This window comes from Rosa rugosa, chromosome 4, assembly GCF_958449725.1.
Source record: "Rosa rugosa chromosome 4, drRosRugo1.1, whole genome shotgun sequence".
Lineage (NCBI taxonomy): Eukaryota > Viridiplantae > Streptophyta > Magnoliopsida > Rosales > Rosaceae > Rosa > Rosa rugosa.
In genome coordinates, this window is record NC_084823.1 from 41,820,306 (window position 1) to 41,840,909 (window position 20,604).

The 20,604-nt window shown below is 39.9% G+C and overlaps 2 protein-coding genes and 1 long non-coding RNA gene across 10 annotated transcripts; 1 reads left to right on the forward strand and 2 right to left on the reverse strand.

The window, feature by feature from the left end:
- Window positions 1-5,319, reverse strand: LOC133707158 (flavonoid 3'-monooxygenase CYP75B137-like). 8 transcript variants are annotated; one of them, XM_062132713.1, is made up of 7 exons: window positions 4,067-5,319; window positions 1,830-3,211; window positions 1,587-1,679; window positions 1,432-1,497; window positions 657-790; window positions 293-322; window positions 1-97 (listed from the first exon to the last, which is right to left on the reverse strand). In XM_062132713.1, exons 1-2 carry the CDS (start codon window positions 5,039-5,041, stop codon window positions 2,588-2,590), a joined length of 1,599 nt encoding a protein of 532 aa, XP_061988697.1. In that variant the 5' UTR covers window positions 5,042-5,319; the 3' UTR covers window positions 1-97; window positions 293-322; window positions 657-790; window positions 1,432-1,497; window positions 1,587-1,679; window positions 1,830-2,587. The 8 variants fall into 8 exon arrangements, with proteins under 8 accessions (XP_061988697.1, XP_061988692.1, XP_061988695.1 ...); XM_062132708.1 differs by having other exon boundaries at window positions 293-790; XM_062132711.1 differs by lacking the exon at window positions 1-97 and having other exon boundaries at window positions 104-426.
- An 8,023-nt stretch (window positions 5,320-13,342) lies between these two features.
- LOC133707236 (uncharacterized) lies at window positions 13,343-14,347 on the forward strand. The gene is made up of 2 exons (XR_009845017.1): window positions 13,343-13,744; window positions 13,971-14,347. It is a non-coding gene; the product is annotated as an uncharacterized LOC133707236 (long non-coding RNA).
- A 532-nt stretch (window positions 14,348-14,879) lies between these two features.
- Window positions 14,880-17,933, reverse strand: LOC133746312 (flavonoid 3'-monooxygenase CYP75B137-like). The gene is made up of 2 exons (XM_062174496.1): window positions 16,610-17,933; window positions 14,880-15,736 (listed from the first exon to the last, which is right to left on the reverse strand). Exons 1-2 carry the CDS (start codon window positions 17,573-17,575, stop codon window positions 15,113-15,115), a joined length of 1,590 nt encoding a protein of 529 aa, XP_062030480.1. The 5' UTR covers window positions 17,576-17,933; the 3' UTR covers window positions 14,880-15,112.
- Window positions 17,934-20,604: the final 2,671 nt, after the last annotated feature.

Sequence of the window (20,604 nt, forward strand, 5' to 3'; positions counted from 1 at the left end):
GGTGTTGATGTTGAAGTCGAGAGTGGGAGTGACAAGGCTGGTGTCCTCCCCATTAATCGTGAGCACAATCCTAGTCTTGCCCGAATTGTCAACCCCACTGCATCAACAAAAACAAGAACCAAATAAATGAGGCAGCCATTAAATTCTCATATACGTGTGTTTGTCTATTATGGAGCGAGACTCACACCATGAATAGTCTAACTGTTACTATATATACACAGATACTAAACTAAGAATCAGCTAATTTGTTTGTATAAACATACACATAAATAAAGTACAGAAACTCTTGTACCTTGATTGAATTTGCGAACACAGGGGCCATCTACGCCATCACAGACAAAGAAGTAGAAAACAGAAAACAGTAATGTTACACTCTGTATCTAGGGTTCATGAGAAGACATTGCATACATCTTTGCAAAGGTTTTCCTGAAAAATCAGTCGAACTACCGGCAGGTAAACAAAACTTCATCTTACAAACAACAAAAGGAAGGTATACCATATATTTAAAAAGATAGTATTAACATAATGCGATTATTACTTGGGAGCCCCGAGGTCAAAGCAAGAGAAAAAAATAATGCATTCAAGTATTATTGTCTATGCCTGGCCAGGAGTGGATGATTCCACTAACAAATGGATGTCAAAGCTTTGAGAAAGACCTGCCCAGTTCAATACAATGTTGTCCCTCAATCAATGACCTGTTTTGAATTAACCATTCTGCAAATGCAAATGTCCCCGGCCAGAGTAAATTGGCATTCAGCTGATGAAATGAAAATTCTCGAACGATCAACTCCTGGAACAAGCCAAGATTCACATATTTATTTCAATAATTTGAGATTCAAACTCTAGAGGCCAAGGAATAACAAAGACCAGGAGAAATACACTGAAAAATAGAAATCAAATACAGAATTTTAAGTGCCACAACCTTCTAAGAAATACTCGGGAAGAACGAAAAAAACCCAGGGGGAAAAGGTCAAAATAACTCTTGTAGAAGAGCTGCTGCTACTATGTAAGTAAATGCATCACTAAGTATCCAATTAAATACAGTTGAATACATACATGCTCGTCTATATATTTGATTCCTCCATTAAACACCAGATAAGTATGAAGTTAAAGTTTGTTTCTAAACAGGAATAGAACATGTAAACTCTTCACAAATTTGCAAATTTCATTGCACAGCTTCCACATTCTGTCACTACCAAAGCTCAAATGTACTATATTACTCCTAAACAGCTCATGAAAAGCATTTGCTTGTCACCAGCCATAGAAATTTAAAGTGGAAGCTCACACATTCCATCATTCAAGCTCAAAACTTTCAATAGGGAAAGATCAACTCTGACATTATAAATATCAATACAAGTTTACAAATGGACCTATGAAAGTCAAAATTACGTTTCTGGGTGTTGACCTGACAAAAAAAGAATAGATATTTACCATTCCAGGAAACTGATGCTTCCTCTAACTCTACGAAGCTTTGCTGGGTCTCTATGTTTTCCTCACCTGCAAATAACAACACCCACCCAGTAAGTCAAAATTTCACTAAAATTGAGAGTTGGTTAGAGAAACAGAGAGAGAGTGTATGTATGTACCACTGGAAGAGTCGTCTTTGCCATCACAGACAAACTCTTGATCACTGTTTTAATATCCCTGGTGATCGCAAATTTAATCAAATCCTACGCCATCTACTCCAATTAACAAGAATCAGATCAAACTGATATACATATCCAAATCGAGCAAATAACGTATACATATGGATTGAATTGAATGATCGTTGGGATCAAATTCAAAAATTCAAAATGAAAAATTCAAATTGAAAACCCTAGATTACTGACCGATGAGCTGCGAGGAGCGAAGTGCAGAGCATCAAGGATTAGAGAGTCGACTATTCGATCGAAACGGTGCGCATTTGAAGAACCGAATCAAAAAATTCGGAAGTGAGTCCCTTGACAAAGGCTCTGATATCGTCGGAGACACCGAACTTATGGAGCTCCGCCTCCGATGGCTCACTAGCGAAGGCGGAGGCGAAGGAGAAGGTGGAGGCGGATTTGACAATTGAGAGGTTGGAGAGCTGAGGGGGTGTGATCTCGGAGACAGAGAGTGACTTGATTTTGGCGGAGGAGCTGGTAATGGTTTGAGATTTCTCGACGGAGAGAGAAAGATAAGAGTGAGGGATGGACTGAGAAGGAGATTTAACTTTAATTTTGGCCAAATTTCGTAGCTGTTTTGATTACACAAAGACGGCAATACTCCAAACGCGTCGTAATAAACATTTGCACAATAACAAACACGGCATGCTTTCACTGTACGCTTTGCTTTATTATTTAAAAATGCAAGTTTCACGGCGCACATTCAATGCACGCCGTGAATGAGTATCATTTACGGCATGCATTTAATGCACTCCATAAATTCAGCGTCGTGAATGATCAGTTTTCTTGTAGTGATTGTAAGAGAAATTTTTGATTTACATCACCACCTAGGTGAACAAGCTAGACCTTGTAATTTTACCTAACAGAATAAGTACTAGTTCACATGTACCATCAAAAGCGCGCATTCTTGATAAGATAGCTAGCTAACCTAGCTTGTAGGCACCTTACTGATAAAGTTCTGAATCCAATAACCTTGGAGTTGGGATGGCAACCATAGGTACCTTCTTCTTCATCACAAGGCCAAACTTCTCGGAAACATCTAACTTCGTCTGTCCTTGTGGTAGTTTCCAGTCAAAAGAATGCAACAGTGATGCAAGTAAATGCATGACAAGCCTCTCTGCCGTTGCTATCCCTGGACATATTCTTTTTCCACTCCCAAATGGAAAATAGTTGAAGTCACTTCCAGTGTAGTCATACTTACCATTCAAGAACCTCTCTGGATTAAACTCTAATGGGTTTTTCCAGTTAGAAGAGTCTCTATGGATATCCCACACATTAACAAAAATCCTAGACCCCTTTGGAATGGTATAACCTCCCACAGTGCATGTTTCACTTGGACAATGTGGAATTAATACAGGCAAGGCTGGGTGCAAGCGCAGAGTTTCTTTCATCACAGCATCCAAGTATGGTAGTTTGTGAATATGAGACTCTTGTACAATACTGTCTTTCCCAACTACAACGTCTAATTCTTTCTGGGCTTTCTGTAACACCACTGGTTTGTTCATAATTTCAGCCATTGCAAACTCAATTGTGGTGGCGGATGTGTCAGTACTACCCACAACCATATCCTGTCCAAATCAGTAGGAAATAATCTAAGAATATATATAATGTATAATATATAATGGATAAAAACGATAATTATAAATATTTGAAAAACAGAAAAGAAAATATTGACCAGAACGTGGGAGGTATGTACCAGACGTGTGAGCAGAGTGAAACTAAAGTTTACATTTTTTTTATTTTGTATTATTTTTTTTGTTGTAGTTTGAAGAGGAAAAGAGATTGAGTAGTTCTATTCAGAGTTTCAAACTTCCAAATTTGATATATGAATTTATTTATTTTTTTAATAGATGGATCTCTTTCTTTTCTCAAATTAAAGTAGTTGAGATGACCAATTGCTTCAAAATTTGGAGGACTTGGTCCAAATACAAAATTTTAGAACCATCCAAAGAAATTATCTTTAAAAAAAAAAATCTCAAACAAAATATACAGCCAATTAATGAGACTAGTAGAAAATTACATTAATCTTTGCTACGATAAAATTATAAATGGTAGCAGTGGTTTGGGGTCAAAGGGTTAACCTCACTGACTTGATATTTTCTAAGAAAAATTTCAAATAATATAATTAAATAAACAAAAAATAAAACACGCAAAAACTACTATGCCATTAAAACTACCAACTGAACCATGAAAGGGTACATCCTAGATAATTTTATTCTCTCAATATTTTTTTTTTTTTAAGAATATCATGTCGATATATTAATATTACTCAGGCCAGAAAAAATATTCGTTCTCTCAATATTTTCCTACTTAAAACAAAATATTAAAAAAAATGCGCATAAGACGGACATGAGGCTAGTTCATGTACATGAAACCACACAAAAAAAAATATAGAAATGCTAGTGTGGAATTTAATAACGTACCAAGAGCATGGCTTTGAGATGTGTCATGGTCAGAGGAGTTTTGCCGTCTCCTCCTTCATCTATAGATCGCAATAGAAATGTCAAGAAATCATTGCTCTCTTTCGCGCCTTCTTTCTGCATCGTCAACCTTTGATTGATAACTTTCTCAAAAATCCTATCAAACCTAAGCTCCACATCCTTCATCTGCTTCGCTATGCCCTGCAAATCAAACCGGGCCAAACCCGGATAAAGTTCCGAAATATTGGGTTTCCCAGAAAGCTCCGCGATGTCCCTCATTGCTTCCCTAAACTCGGCCAAAACCCCAGCCCCGACCCCCTCCTCCTCCATGGTGCCACCCCATAACATGTTGGTGGTAAGATTGAGAATGGCCACGAAAAGTTGCTCACCAACGTCGACGGGGGACCCGACCCGACTATAGAAGTAACCCACAGCTTTTCGGACTTGCTTGTGGCGCAGTTCTTGAACCGAGTCCAAGGCGGTGTTGCTAAGCATCTTGAGCGCGCACACTTTCCTCATCATTCGCCACTCCGGCCCGTACGGGGCAAAAACTATATCTGCCCCGCCGTAGAGTGCGACGTCCCCAGCTGCAACATTGACGCCGCGATTGGCGAACGTGGCGTCATGGTCCTTGAGGACCTCTCGAGCGATGGAAGGGGAGGCTATTACGACGCAGAGCCTGGTACCCAGTCGGAGCTTAAAGATTGGGCCGTAGGTTTTGGCTAGGCCAGCAAAGTAGGAGTGGAGCTCGGGGTCAAGGGACAGAAGGTTACCAACCAGTGGGAGGCCACGGGGACCAGGAGGCAACGGCGGCGACATTCTGCTACTCTTGGATTCTCTCATGCAACTCCATGCGTAAAAAAATGCAGCAAAAATTGCCGAGAGAGTCAAGAACACTCCCCAACTCCCGCTGTTGGTTTCCGACCACAGTGAGGATAAGGAACTGGATTCCATGAAGAATCCATAAGAGTGTGGCATTTTGCTTCCAACTGCAATGCTGCTCGTGAGTCGTGATACAGTAGTGGGGAACTTCCTTTATTTATAAAGAGATAACAGTTTCATACCCAATGCTCAAGACAAAAGGCATCTAGCAAGACCGGTTAAGCCGGCTAGCTAATCTCCTAAGTATCTTTTCACGCATATAATTAGATAATATATAACCATCACCGAGCAGACTGCCGGTGGTAAGCCGGAGGAAGGTGAGGATGCGTTAGTGTGCGTCACTTCTTCGGTGTCAACGATCCGGTCCTTTTCCAGATATTATTAACTTATATCGATCCCTAATAACTCAATAATTGATCTAGTAGATTAATAACTATACACCATTACACCACTAATTTATATTCCTAGTAGCTCAATAATTGATCTAGTACACACACGAGGATTTGTTATTTCGTTTTTGGTGAATCCCGGTAGATTGACAAAAGTTTTTTTTTTTTTTTTTAATCAAGGGAAAATAGTATATTCAATTATTCATCACAAGTCAGAATAAGTCGTTATATATCTTTCCGCTGTCATTTTAGGCATAGACAGACAAGAAGATAGTGGTAATACCCACAAGTGGTACATAGAAATAGACATACTCATTATACATTCAAACACGTAGAGGTAATGGAGACCCTCCTTTGGTACTACTCCAGAAGCGCTAGAGAGACGTCAAGGAAATTATTGTAATTAGAAAAACTAAAAACATAAGAATGGGTCTAGGGCAAAGCACCCCAGTCCAATTAACCGAGCCCAAAAGGGCAGTCCCAAAAGAAAGATCAATGCATGGCCAGCTGGAATGGCTGAGACAAGCCCAGCCACCATCTCCACTATGACCAGTTTTCTGGGCAGCTCTGCCAGATCCCGCCGCCACGATCCATGCCTCCAGTCCGTCGCGCCCTGCCGCGCAGTCTCCACGCCGTAACAGGCTGCTTCGGCACCGAACCCAGCATCCCACTAAGCGCGCCAAACCTAGAGAAAGCAATCACCACACATCGCCCGCCAGATCTTCCACCCCTCACCACCGCGAGTTCAGGAAAACCTCACGCGATGCGCCCGTCTCTGTACAGAGCACCAAACACCTAGAGATCTCACCTAGAACTTGCCATCGAGCCAAAACCTCGAGTCAAAACCTCTCTCTAGAACTCCCCGAGCACATGGCATTCAATCACCTGTCCGGTAGCAGCCCATTAGCGGAGAGGCGAACCAGCACCGGCCTTGAGCGCCGCCGAATGAGAAGAAATTCTCAAACCCTAGACACAAAGTCGTCCAAAAAAATTAAAAAAAAAATAAAATCAGTCAAGGATGAACCATAATTTGTCAGAGAGTCAGCTACCTGATTTTTCTTGGAAGTAATATGTGATAAACGAACTCCATTTGAGATGTATGAAAAAGAAAATTGTCATAGCTTTAAGCTGCCAAGGAATCATGTGGATAGTGAAAGAAAGTAAAAACAAGTGCTAGATCAACTTCTAACCAAATATGCTTCCAGTCTCCCAAACAGACTTTGACCCTACTTATAGTAGAAGTCTTTTTTTTTTTTTGGAGAATGTAGTAGAAGTCTTGGAAGCACAACCGGAAATGAAAAAGCGTTTGATCCCGACCCTTACGCAACCTGATTGAGAAAATTATCCAACATTTCAACCCTCTAAAACCACCGTCGGCATTCTCCTTCATGAGTCATCCGTTAGGAAAGGTGATTGCTATTGCGTGTCACGTAGGCCAGGGACAAAGAATAAGATTGGAATGCATGCGATCCTGATGGCTGTGAAAGAAACCGACACAGTTCTTAATTTTGCCCGATTACAGCAGTAATTTGCAAGTCAAGCTTGCCTAGCTAGCTTGGTGACAAAGAGTTCTATTTGTACTGGGAAGAGGACATCTTGGGCGCTCTCCATGACTGAGTTATTAGGTATTATATTTTGAAGGAATATGCTGTTTAGCAGTAATGTTCAGAGACCAAGGATTTGTTGTCACCCACCCTCATATTTATTGAGTTCTCAAGTTTTGAATATAATCTTGTAAGTGCATGATAGGCGAGTTGTTTTGTAAGAACAACATAACTCACCGGATATATGGCAAAAGTATACTATTTAAGAACAATACTTGAGCTTGAATTAGACATAGCAAACTCCGAGCAACGGAGGAAGCGGTTTACATTCATAGACAAAAAAAGTCTTATCTTTTGATCTTATTCACAATCTTTATATATAATGGATCTCTACTCCCAAAAGAAGATTACAATGCAACATAAATTATGATTAATTTGACTATGTTCTCAAGGATAAATACGAGTATCTCATCGAACCTTTGTGTGCCTAACAGAAGTTGATATCAGAGAGCATTAGTTCATGATATTTTCACCTAATGATTATCAACAACGCACCTTGTCGGCTACTCATAGAGTGCTGGATCTGACAACCTTGGAGTTGGGATGGCAACCAAAGGTATCTTCTTCAATACAATACCAAACTTCTCCGAAAGATCCAACTTCTCTCCCTGTGGCAGTTTCCAATCAAAAGAATGCAGCAGTGTAGCAAGAGAATGCATCACCGTCCTCTCAGCCATTGCTATTCTTCTCCCAGACCCAAAAGGAAAATACTTGAAGTCACTCCCACTGTAATCCCATTTACTATCCAAGAATCTAGTTGGATCAAACTCCAATGGGTTTTCCCAACTAGAAGGGTCTCTATGTATAGCCCAAACATTAACAAAAATCCTAGACGGCTAGACCCCTTTGGAATGGTATAGCCTCCCACAGTGCATGTCTCATGATTTGTGTGCTTAAATGCAACTTACGCGCAATAAGGGCACGGTCATCAAGGAAATGGGAAATATTTGGACCCAAAATTATCGTACCACGGGGATTGAAAAGCTAACTACAATCCTTGGTTATGCCGATTACTAAGTCACCAACAATTTAACAAACAAAACCTAAAAATAGCACCAAGCTATTTACATGCCCGGTTCGGAACAACCAAGCCTAAAATTGGTCAAGAAAACCACAAGTGAATGCGGAAACTCACAACCAAATGGTATGGACAATGAAAGTGGTTTGTGAAATTTGATTTTTGATTTTGAAAAATAAATTGACAATTGAAAATTAAAGTAGCTAATAAAAATTGAGATAATAGAAACTAATCAAGAAATGGAAATTAGGTCACTAGGGTATCCTCCTAACCAAATTTAATGCACAAATATATTCCGACAATGGTCATTCAATTCATAGTGGCATCAAGAACCGTACCCAAGGCTTTTCAAGGCTCATGGGTCATTAGATTCCTTAAAGGGTATTCCTACTCCGGATCAAGGGTCGTAGAAACTCAATTGGTACAATCTAGAGCCTTGTTAGGGCCTCTAGTTGCACCAAAAGGCGAGGAGTCCTAAAATCAAGGTTCCCAAGCTAGCCAATACGACAATCGAAATTGGTATTGTAACTAACCATGTTCTAAACAAGAGTCCTAGCCATAAATTAGAGAAGTGATTAGGTCCCCTAATTTGTTCTAGACATGCTCATCTACACATTCAAGAGTTAATCAAGCTCCTAAGCATGCATCTAAGCCAAATATTATAGAATAGAACACATGCCAAACACAAAATTGAAAACCATTAAATCAAAACATATTTATTACATTAAATCCATGCTAGGGCTCAAACCCTAGCTTCCTAAATAGACTACTCACAACCCATCAATAAATCAACAAAAATATACATCAATTAAAGAGGTAAAGGTGAAGAGTAGTGAGAAGCAACAAGAACAAGTCACAAATTGCTATGGAGTAAGTATGACTAGCCTTGATTTATATGATTTCCCACTTTTACCCAATCTTAAATATTGGTGCTCCTTGAAATCCCTTGAGAAATTGATGAGGATTTGATGTGGAGTAGTGAAGATTAAAAGAAAATATAAAGTGGGTATGGTGGTGTGGTGTTTTGGAGAAGAGTGGATGGAAAGGTGGTGTGCGGCTACTGTTGAAGAGAGGAAGAGGAATGGGTCTTGGTGCGGCGTTGTAGCTGCTGTCGGGTGAGCGAGAATGAGAGTGGGATGACAATATTTATAGCAAATTACTAATAACTACAATCTCATGCAAATAATTCCCACGTGCAGAGTCCAAGGGACCTATTTCCTTGCGGTGAGCTGATAAAGCCCATATAGACACGCATCCAAATTCTTTATTTTTTACTGACAAAAATGTCTCTTAACACACATGAGGAAGACAGACGAGATAGAGGGAGAGAGAAAGAGAGCTAGAGCTAGAGAGAGAATAGACAGAGGTGGAGAGAGAGAGAAAGAGAGAACAGATCTGGATCGAGATAGAGATCGGGTCAATCAAGGAGACGAAGTTGAAAATCTCACTCAAATATGAAGTTTGATTTGTAACCCTGAGAGAGAAGAGATCTAGATCGGTATCTGTATTCTGATCGAGATTGAGATCAATCAAGACAATGAATCTAAAGTTTTCATTCATACATGAACTTTGAATTATAGATCTAACACTTTGAGGTATGTTTTTCTGTATTTTGAATTTTTCAATTCCATTTCTATTGAAATTCACAATGGGTTGTTTTGCATGTGGATTTTCTTGTTAATTCAAACTTACTTTTTATTATATTCATGGTGTGAAATCAAATGCTAGCTGATATATATAATTGAGTGTTCTTTTTCCTGGTTAATACTTTTTATTTATTTTTTATTTATTATTATTATTATTATTTTTTTTTATAGAAGCGGAATAAGAGCTAACTCAGCGCTCTTACCCGAATTTATTAATAAATAAAGAAAAGATACATAGCAAGGGGGGCTAAGCCAATACCTTGCCATAAGAAAACACAAGCTGAACAAGTACAACTGAAAGTACCAATTACATCTGATTTTACTTAATCGTTGGTGTTTAGGTTTTTACAGTTCTGTTTTCATGAAGTAATTGGTTAATTCAAGTCTCTTCTTGCAGGGTATTTTAATTTGTATACAGTGGCTAAGGTAGATGTTTTGTTCATATTACACAGTTTATTACCATTACATATAATGACGGTAAAGTTCTTAGGAACTCTAGTTATCTATTAAATCCCTACTGACCCTCATTAGCAATTGATCGACATGTTCCTATTGACCTACAATAGGATTATTTTATTCCTACTGATCCTTAGTAGCAAAACCTAGACCCACAAAGGCGTGTATGGTTTGCTATTAACCCTCATAGGCATATCTGGTTTGCTATTAACAATCAGTAACCATATCTGATTTACTATTGAACTTTAGTAACCATATCTGAATTGTTATTGAACCTCAGTAGCCATGTTTGAGTTGTTATTGACCATCAGTAATGATATTTGATTTGTTATTGAATGTTAGTAACAATTGTGTGATTGTTGTTACTGGTGAATGTTTGTGTGTAGTAGTTATGTTTGAAGCATTTACTTTTAGTTTTTGTGGTTGAATTTTAAGATTACGGTGTATTGATTAGCTAATCCCTTTGTTACTGAAGGTCAGTAACATTTGTGAATATGGTCTTGTGGAGGCACTCACTTCATGATTATTCTTCTTGTGTTATATATTCAGATCAAGGCTACTATTGAGGTTTCCAACACATGGATGAGGTTGTTCAATTTGGTCTTTGGGGTCGACCTCGTGGGACAACTGAAATTTGAAATTTATTTTGAGTCAATTTGTGAGGAACTTGTAGTAGTTTACTTACCTTTTTATAATAAATGGAACCTTGATATTGTCATTTCTATAGAAGCTTAATTTTAATTACAATTAGAGCTTTGATTATACTAATTCAAATTCCTTATAGTTTTTGTTATTGTTTTTAGTAAGTATACTGTCGGTCAGTAACAATGTTAGTAAGTACACTGACAGTCAGTAATAACATTAGTGAGTATAATGAGAGTGAGTATAAATGTTTGTAAGTGCACTTACTAATAAAAATACCAGTTACTAACTGTCAGTAGCATTGTCGAAAGACTCTTAGTAGCCATTGTAATATACTTTTTGTTGCACTTTGAGAAAAATTATGGTTTTGTTATTGTTATTGAACATCAGTAGCAATATCATAATCATGGCTCTGCCTCAATAGCAGTAGTCTATCTGTCACAGTTTAAATCTATTATGGACATTGTATTTTCTAATAATGCAGTTTAGGCAAAAAATTAGTGTTGAAATGAAGTGCAGCCAGAAAAATTGAACAACTAATTCTATCAATATGTTACTGACCCTCAGTAAGTTTCTAGTTAGTTCTAAAGCAGAATACAGAGATTTCAAATGAGTTCTTTTTGGTAGAACAATGATAAACTCGTAATACTGATAATAATAGTCAACTGGTTGGCATTAATGAGGTGGTAGTTCGGTACAAAGGGAAAGAAATAGATGCGGTGGCATTCTCGTAATTAATTACAAATTTAATGTCTAATGTTTAATTTCAGTTCCTCTCCGTGTTTTGATTGTGGCCGCACGGGTTTCCAGTCCCCCCATTTTGCGAATGGTCATTTGACCATTTGACTTTACCTTAATGGTAAATAGCTCTTGTTAAAATTTTAGTAGCAAAAATTGGTGTATTGAATGACATTACTTCTCTATGATACTACTACCAAATAGGCCACCAGACACGCACATATGAAAACTAAGAAATTATTTCTTAATATATGATTGATGTTGTTGAAAGAAAGAAAAAAGTATTATTAGCTAGGTCTTTTAAATCAATGATTCAATGTCGATGTCAGAGATACAAACATATTGAGGTACTCTGATAATGTATATAATTAAGAGTTAAAGACAATTTTTTATGAATATGTGGGTTTTCCTAGAGTGACAGTGGTAGTGGTTTTCCTAGACCATATTTGACCACACTTATACGGGTATTTAGGCTACTGGTGTATGATTGTTTTGTTAGAAACTCTCTTTAATATTGATTTAGAATAATTATGTAATTCAGTTTCTAATGAGTATTACCGATTAGAGAATGTCTCTTAGTTAGGCTGAATGTTTAGGGAACAATACAATTAATCTGGATGCATGTTATACTCTAACATTGACCTAATATGGTAGTTGCATAGACATTCATTCAATATTTCAATTCTAACACTTGATAGGTATAGTTGAAAGTCTCAAATTGTTCTAAGTTTTAAAGAGATAAAATTCTCGAGGAGAGAGAAAGTGATTGCGGAAGAAATGGCAAGGTTGATCCCAATATAATTTATAGAAGGTTAGACAACCAATAAAAATATGTCACATGTCAACTTCTAAAGAAAACACCAAGTAGCTTGTGACACTTGTCAACCAACAACCAAAACTTGTTTCTCCCAATGACAAGTGTCACATGACTAAGGCTTATGATGATGTCATCATCAGTTGACCTCCCTCCAAATGTCACTTGTCAGCCTCCCACCAATTGAAACTTGCCACGACAGCATTTTTCTTTTCTTGCAATTAAACTTCAAATATTCTTTAAAAATAGTTTGAGAATCTGAAAAATTCATTGAAAATGTTGCGAACTCGTGGTAACCTCGACTTTTTACTTCCAACCTCAAAAATAAAATTCGAGCGACTTTAAAATTCAGGATCTCACAGCATGGTCCACTTTTTTGCGTTTCAACCCACAAGAAAGGCAAAATAGACATCTCACCCATAATTGATTTGGACACCCACATCTCTTCTAGCTACCCGACCTTCTTCCTCTTTGCTCATCCGACTCTACGCATAACTCTTGTTCGACCTTCTTCCTCCGACGAGTCAACCCAAACCACCTCTCTTTCTCCAATCCCTCAAGCTGCTCCACCTCACTCTCAAAACCCTAAATCCACCTCAATTCCAAACCAATATCATTCCTCTTTCTGGTGTCACTACTCCTAGACATTGTGAAATTTTAGCAATCTCATGTGGGCTACAACTCTCATTGGAGCAAGGTTTTCTTCGGGTGGAATCAGAGTCAGATGCGTAAGTCGTGGTGAATGATCTCTTAAGACCGGAGAAGAATCTAGCGACCACTACTACAATTGTGGGCAACAGCCACACATGTATTGCCACGAACTCAAGGAACTGTGGAGTTTGGGGTCACACCTACTATTCTGAAACAAGTTGGTGTCCTTATCACCCACGGACAAGCACAAAGTGTGGGTAGGCATTATTTTTAGACTTGTTAAACTCTTCTTCCTGGAAACACGTACCACATGACCTAATTTTAGTGAATTTTTATATTTTCTTTTTTCTAAAAATTACTTTTTTTATATTTTCTTCATGAGTGGATGTTACTTTTGTTTATTTTATATAGAAATAAGTGGGAAACAGAGTCTCTCCACTCTCCTCTCTCTCTTCAGTCCTCTCCCAGCCTCCCACACTTTGCATCTGCTTCTTCCCTTCTCCTTGAACTCATCGGAACCACCAGTCCATCATACAATGATCATTCTTTCAACAAGTTAAGCCTCAACACCGTGAAGAAGGGGAAGGGGAAATTTGGAAGAAGATCTGGGGGATCAAGGGGAGTCTCAACCGTTTGCCGCCGGCTTGCGTTGGCAACATGGTGATGGCTACCATGAAGAAGAGGAAGTCGGATCTGAGGAAGAAGGTGCTGCCTCCCTTTTTAACATTATTGACTGAATATATGTACACCGTGAATGGGTTTTATCCTTTCCCTTGCTTTTTAATCTCCTTGTTTTGGTTCTTAGTGATGAAGTGGGTGGATTCAACTTGAAGGTATCAAGGTATTCTCTTAGATCTGGGACAACTCAGCAGTAAAACTATTGTTCTTAGCTGTACGATATCAGATTTGGGATGTCTTGTATAGATCGATCTTGTTCTTTGGTAGCTATATGTATTCAGTTTGCTTCGATGTTAATACAACCTCTTTGATTTTGAAAGATGTGATCTAAACTTGTTCTTCAGTGCTCTGCTCCGAGTTAACTCACTCTCTGTTTTTATGTATGCAAGGATGGCAGTCATGATGCACGCCAAGTTAAACTGGAAGAACCTCAGCCAGATCGACCTCATCAAAGACTCTGAATCTGGTTTCAGTGTTTGAATCAATCATATATAGGTCTATGCATGCATATCATCTCTAATCGAAGATCTCAAACTTCTTCACTGAGTAGGAGGCTGAAACAATGACAGTGACTAAACCCAAGAAAATCATCGTTGACTCCGATCATCACTGAACCCATCCAACTCCAGAAAGATGAAATCAAATGAATAAGATCTGGATGTAAGCCACCCATCCCCAGAAAGACTCGATATTGGACCAGAAGCAATTATAATTATAAAAAAAAAAATTAAAAAAAAGAAGAAGCAAAAGCAATTATAATAATGATTCCTACCCACTATATATATATATATAAACAAGCCACGCACATAATTAATCGAGGGTGTTAAGGGGAAAGCCACCCCTCTACAGAGCACTGACTTTATTAAAAGTGGCTGAGGTGTGGCTATGGCTGCTAGACACACACATCTGTGTCCTTTGGGGTCATTTTGTCACACATGTTGTGTGTGGCTTTTGCCCATAATTGTAGTAGTGGACTGATGGGCACCTTTTGGAGGGGATTATGATGATCATGCGACAATTTATTCACTTTCTTATTTTTATGCTTCTAGAGAGTGCAATAGAGTTTCACATGAGCTGACCGGATTTGCATTGAAGCATCAGGTGATGTACATGATGAGATGAGTTCTCTGATTGGGTACTGAGGAGTGCTCAGATATCTTATCACCTCTTTTAACAGATGATTCTCATCCTCTTTATATACTTAATCCATTTCGATGAAGTTCTAATTTTCTCAAAAAAACGAAAAAGAAACAAAAACAAAAACAAAACACAAATAAGATAAAAGCAAATTATTGAGAGGAAAATAAAAACAATAATTATTTTTTCTGGTAATTTTGATTGTAAGAGAAAGTTTTGATCTTTTACATCACCAAAACTTAGCTAGACCTGGTTCATATATATGTAATATATATTTCCCTCATGCAACAAGGAATCAAATACACAAAGATCATAGATACACAACAATATATATAACATGAGCGCGCATATGGTTTACAACCTAAGAGGCTCAGATAGCTAGATTGTAGACATCTTACTGATAAAGCTCTGAATCCAATAACCTTGGAGTTGGGATAGCAACCATAGGTACCTTCTTCATCATCACCATCCCAAACTTTTCGGAAGAATCCACCTTCGTCTCTCCTTGTGGTAGTTTCCAGTCAAAAGAATGCAACAGTGATGCAAGTAAATGCATGACAAGCCTCTCTGCCGTTGCTGTCCCTGGACATATTCTTTTTCCACTCCCAAATGGAAAGTAGTTGAAGTTGCTTCCAGTGAAGTCATATTTACCATTCAAGAACCTCTCTGGATTAAACTCTAATGGGTCTTCCCAGTTAGAAGGGTCTCTGTGGATATCCCACACATTAACAAAAACCTTAGACCCCTTTGGAATGGTATAACCTCCCACAATGCATGTTTCACTTGGGCAATGTGGGAGCATTAGAGGCAGGGCTGGGTGCAAGCGTAGAGTTTCTTTCATCACTGCTTCCAAGTATGGTAGTTTGTAAATATGAGACTCTTGTACGATACTGTCTTTCCCAACTACAGCATCTAATTCTTTCTGGGCTTTCTCTAACACTACTGGTTTGTTCATAATTTCAGCCATTGCAAATTCAATTGTGGTGGCGGATGAGTCAGTACCACCCACAACCAAATCCTGTCCAAATCAGTAGGAAATAATCTAAGAATATAATGTATAATATATAATGGATAAAAATGGATAAAACGATAATTATAAATATTTGAAAAACGAAAAGAAAATATTGAACAGAACGTGGGAGGTCTGTACTAGACGTGTGAGCAAAGTGAAACTAAAGTTTATATTTTCTTATTTTGTTTTTTTTTTTTTTTTTTTTTGTAGTTTGAAGAAGAAAAGAGATTGAGTAGTTTTATTCAGAGTTTCAAACTTCCAAATTTGATATATGAATTTATTTATTTTTTTGAATAGATGGATCTCTTTCTTTTCTCAAGTTAAAGTTGACAAAGATGACCAATTGCTTCAAAATTTGGAGGACTTGGTCCAAATACAAATTTTAGAACCATCCAAAGAAATTATCAAAAAAAAAAAAAAATCTCAAACAAAATTTGTTCTGCATAAAAAAAATATATCAAAGAAAATAGAGCCAATTGATGAGGCTAGTAGAAAATTACATTAATCTTTGCTATGTTAAATGGTGGTGATGGTTTGGTGTCAAAGGGCTCATCAATATTTGGTTTTCTTATAATGTCCATTCAAACACATTTTATTAACCTTACTGACTTAATATTTCCTAAGAAAAATTGTGAAACAATACCATTAAATAAACCAAAAAGAAAACACACAAAAAACTACTATGCCATAAAAAAACTACAACTGAACCATGAAAGGGCACAAATTCTCTCAATATTTTTCTACTTAAAGACAAATTAAAATAAAAAATTATTTTTATATAATATTTTTCTTACGCGCATAAGACGGGCATGAGGCCAGTTCATGTACATGAAACCAAAAAAATATATAGAAATGCTAGAGTGGCATTTAAAAACTTACCATGAGCATGGCTTTGAGACGTGTCATGGTCAGAGGAGTTTTGCCATCTCCTCCTTCATCTATAGATCGCAATAGAAATGTCAAGAAATCATTGCTCTCTTTCGCGCCTTCTTTCTGCATCGTCAACCTTTGATTGATAATTTTCTCAAAAATCCTATCAAACCTAAGCTCCACAGCCTTCATCTGCTTCGCTATGCCTTGCAAATCAAACCGGGCCAAACCTGGATAAAGCTCCGAAATATTGGGTTTCCCAGAAAGCTCCGCGATGTCCCGCATTGCTTCCCTAAACTCGGCCAAAACCCCAGCCCCGGCCCCCTTCTGCTCCATGGTGCCACCCCATAACATGTTGGTGGTAAGATTGAGAATGGCCACGAAAAGTTGCTCACCAACGTCGACGGGGGACCCGACCCGAGTATACAAGTAACCCACAGCTTTTCGGACCTGCTTGTGGCGCAGTTCTTGAACCGAGTCCAAGGCGGTGTTGCTAAGCATCTTGAGCGCGCACACTTTCCTCATCATTCGCCACTCCGGCCCGTACGGGGCACAAACTATATCTGCCCCGCCGTAGAGTGCGACGTCCCCAGCTGCAACATTGACGCCGCGATTGGCGAACGTGGCGTCATGGTCCTTGAGGACCTCTCGAGCGATGGAAGGGGAGGCTATTACGACGCAGAGCCTGGTACCCAGTCGGAGCTTAAAGATTGGGCCGTAAGTTTTGGATAGGCCCGCAAAGTAGGTGTGGAGCTGTGGGTCAACGGACAGAAGATTACCAACCAGCGGGAGGCCGCGTGGACCGGGAGGCAACGGCGGCGAGATTCTGCTACTCTTCAGGCAACTCCATGCGTAAAAAATTGCTGCAAAAATTGCGGAGATAGTGAACAACACTCCCCAACTCCCGCTGTTGGTTTCCGACCGCAGTGAAGATAAGGAACTGGATTCCATGAAGAATGCATAAGAGTGTGGCATTTTGCTTCCAACTGCAATGCTGCTCGTGAGTCGTCATACAGTAGTGGGGAACTTCCTTTATTTATAAAGAGATAATAGTTTCATACCCAATGCTCAAGACAAAAGGCATCTAGCAAGACCAGTTAAGCCGGCTAGCTAATCTCCTAAGTATCTTTTCACGCATATAATTAGTTCTATATATTATAACCATCGCTGAGCAGACTGCCGGTGGTAAGCCGGAGGAAGGTGAGGATGCGTTAGTGTGCGTCACTTCTTCGGTGTCAACCATCCGGTCCTTTTCCAGATATTATTAACTTATATCGATCCCTAATAGCTCAATAATTGATCTAGTTGATTAATAACTATAAACCATTACACCACTAATTTATATCCCTAGTAGCTCAATAATTGATCTAGTACACACACGAGGATTTGTTATTTCGTTTTTGGTGAATCCGAGTAATTTGACAATTTTTTTTTTTTTTTTAATCAAGGGAAAATAGTATATTCATCACAAGTCAGAATAAGTCGTTATATATCCTTCCGCTGTCATTTTAGGCATAGACAGACAAGAAGATAGTGGTAATACCCACAAGTGGTACATAAAAATAGACATACTCATTATACATTCAAATACGTAGAGGTAGCGGAGACCCTCCTGTTTGAGCCCAAAAGTAATTTTGGCAAGATCCTTTAGTGGGTTTAGCGTAGCGAGCCGATATCTGCGGCCCAAAAATAAGTCTACTCGGGTTTGAGTTACAGCTTCGCCCATTCCGTGATCCATAAGGAAAACGAAACCTTATTGGAGTCGGGTAGCGGAGATTGAATAGGAAACTTCAATCAATATTCCTTCTATGACAAGGAGCAGTCGAAACCCTAGGTATATATACCAGGTTTCAAGGACGAATCGACGACTCTCAAATCAATCAATCCCAGCGATTACAAAGCCTCCCCGGAGCAAACTTTCAACCTCGTTGAAACCCGGTGACCGCGCGCCAGTCCCAGTCTCTCCAAGAGCCGACTGTCAGCATCACCAGATCAACCCGGCGACCGTACTTCCAGTCCTAGTCTCCCCAGGAGCCTATTGCGAGCGCAACCGCCACCGTTACTTCCAGCGAAGCAAGGGTAACGCCCTCGCAACCCAGCGAAGCTAAAGTCACGCTTTAGCGCAACCCGTGCTTTCTCCAAACTTCCCAGTGATTGCTCTGCTTAGTCTACAACACTAAGTATCGATTCGGTGACGCGAAGAGATCACACCCAAAGTCCTTATCCGTAAGGCAGAAAGTCCTTTCCCGGAAGGCTAGAGAAGAACCTTGTGGCGAGGTTGGTGCTCTCCTCGTCCACAAACGCTTGAAGAAGAAGTCAGGTCAAGGGACTCCCCCGACGACTGCACCCCATGGTGCTGGCATGCCTGCGCACACGCTCAAAAGAGACAGTTTGTACCAGACTGGTTTTTGTGTCAAACATTTTGGCACGCCCAGTGGGACCAATTAGTGTCTCTTCGTGAACGTTAGCCATTGGGAAGTTAAGCGAAAACCCTTATCAAAAGGGCTACGCTAGCTGCTCAAAGCATAAGACCTCTAGTTACAAACCGCATTCTCGCGCGGATTGTCGTGGTCTTTCTGAAGAACAAGTGACTCAAAGATTCTCTCTTCATTCCCAATCCTCCGATATGTCAACTGAACAGGGAGAGAATCACCCGACCGCTACTGAGGGTCAAACTGTCACTACTAATCAGGCCAGTGAGCCTGTCACTACTGCTGTCTCCAATACAGTGGGGAGTGAAGAAAGAGAGGCTTTCATTGCGAAGCCTATTCCAGAGGGAGCTACCTCCGAGGTCACGTTCGCGATCATCCTGGAGAATATTGAAAATCATCGCAAGAAGATAGCCGCTGATCTTGAAAGGGAAAACGCGAAAACAGACCAGATCATACGCGAAATAAACCAGCGTATTTCCCGATAGGCAGAGGAGACTAAGCAACAAATTGCACAAACAGAGAGTGCATTACGGGCTCATGCTACAGGCATCGCAGATGTGCAGAGTCAGCAGCAGAAAGGAGTTATTGAGGCTATTGCGAACCATACCAAGCAGACGGCGTCAGATATGCATGGCAGGTCTTCGCAAGGATGGAGCGATTCTCGCAACCGAGGTGGCCATGCAAAGAGCTGAGTTGAACCAAACTAGAGAAGTGCTGAATAAAACGTTAGGAGATCCTAACGCTATCCTTGGCTCCCTTGGCCAACCGTTTGGTTCAGGCAAGTACGTGCCGCCGAATCAGCGAGAGAAGGTTAACAGCAATACCGCTACGCCTTCCGCGACCGCTGTTACTACGCCACTGAGAAATAAAGAACAAGCACTGGTTATTGGCGGCAGCAAAGAAAAGGCCACTTTGTCAGGCGGACAGACCACCAGACAGAAGCAATAGGCATCGAAAGGTGGTGAAACTTCGTCCGATTCCACCGTGTTCGTTCAATACGACAGCGATGGGGTAGAAAACGTATATCAGGAGCTGCCAGGGAGCTATTACGGGATTGACCAGGCTGGTAACCCAGTCAAGATAACAGCTTTGGCAAAAGAGATGCCTGTGCCAGCAGTGACTCTTCAACAACCAGCTACAACCCGCGTTGTACAGATAGGAGAAGGGGCAGCAACTGTAAACCAAGCCATACCCTTGCAGGCTGCTCGCCATACGGTGGCGATACCTCCTCCTCCTCCTCCTCCTCCGGGCCCAGAATATGTGAGACGAGATAAGGTAGAAGAGATGATCAGGCTGGCTAACCCTAGGGCCCAAATGGATGGGGTCTATGAGGGACCTTTCCTGCCGCATATAATGCTTGCGCCCTTCCCTAGGGGTTATAAAAATATCATATTTTCTACTTTTTCAGGGGAAGACACTGAGAATGCAATAACTCACCTGGCCAGGTTCAAGGTGCAATGCGGCCAGTACCAGGATGATAACATCCTCAAGTGCAGGATCTTTGGCACTTCTCTTTCGGGAGCTGCCTTTAGATGGTTTTCCAAACTCCGACCAGGAACAGTGGCAGATTGG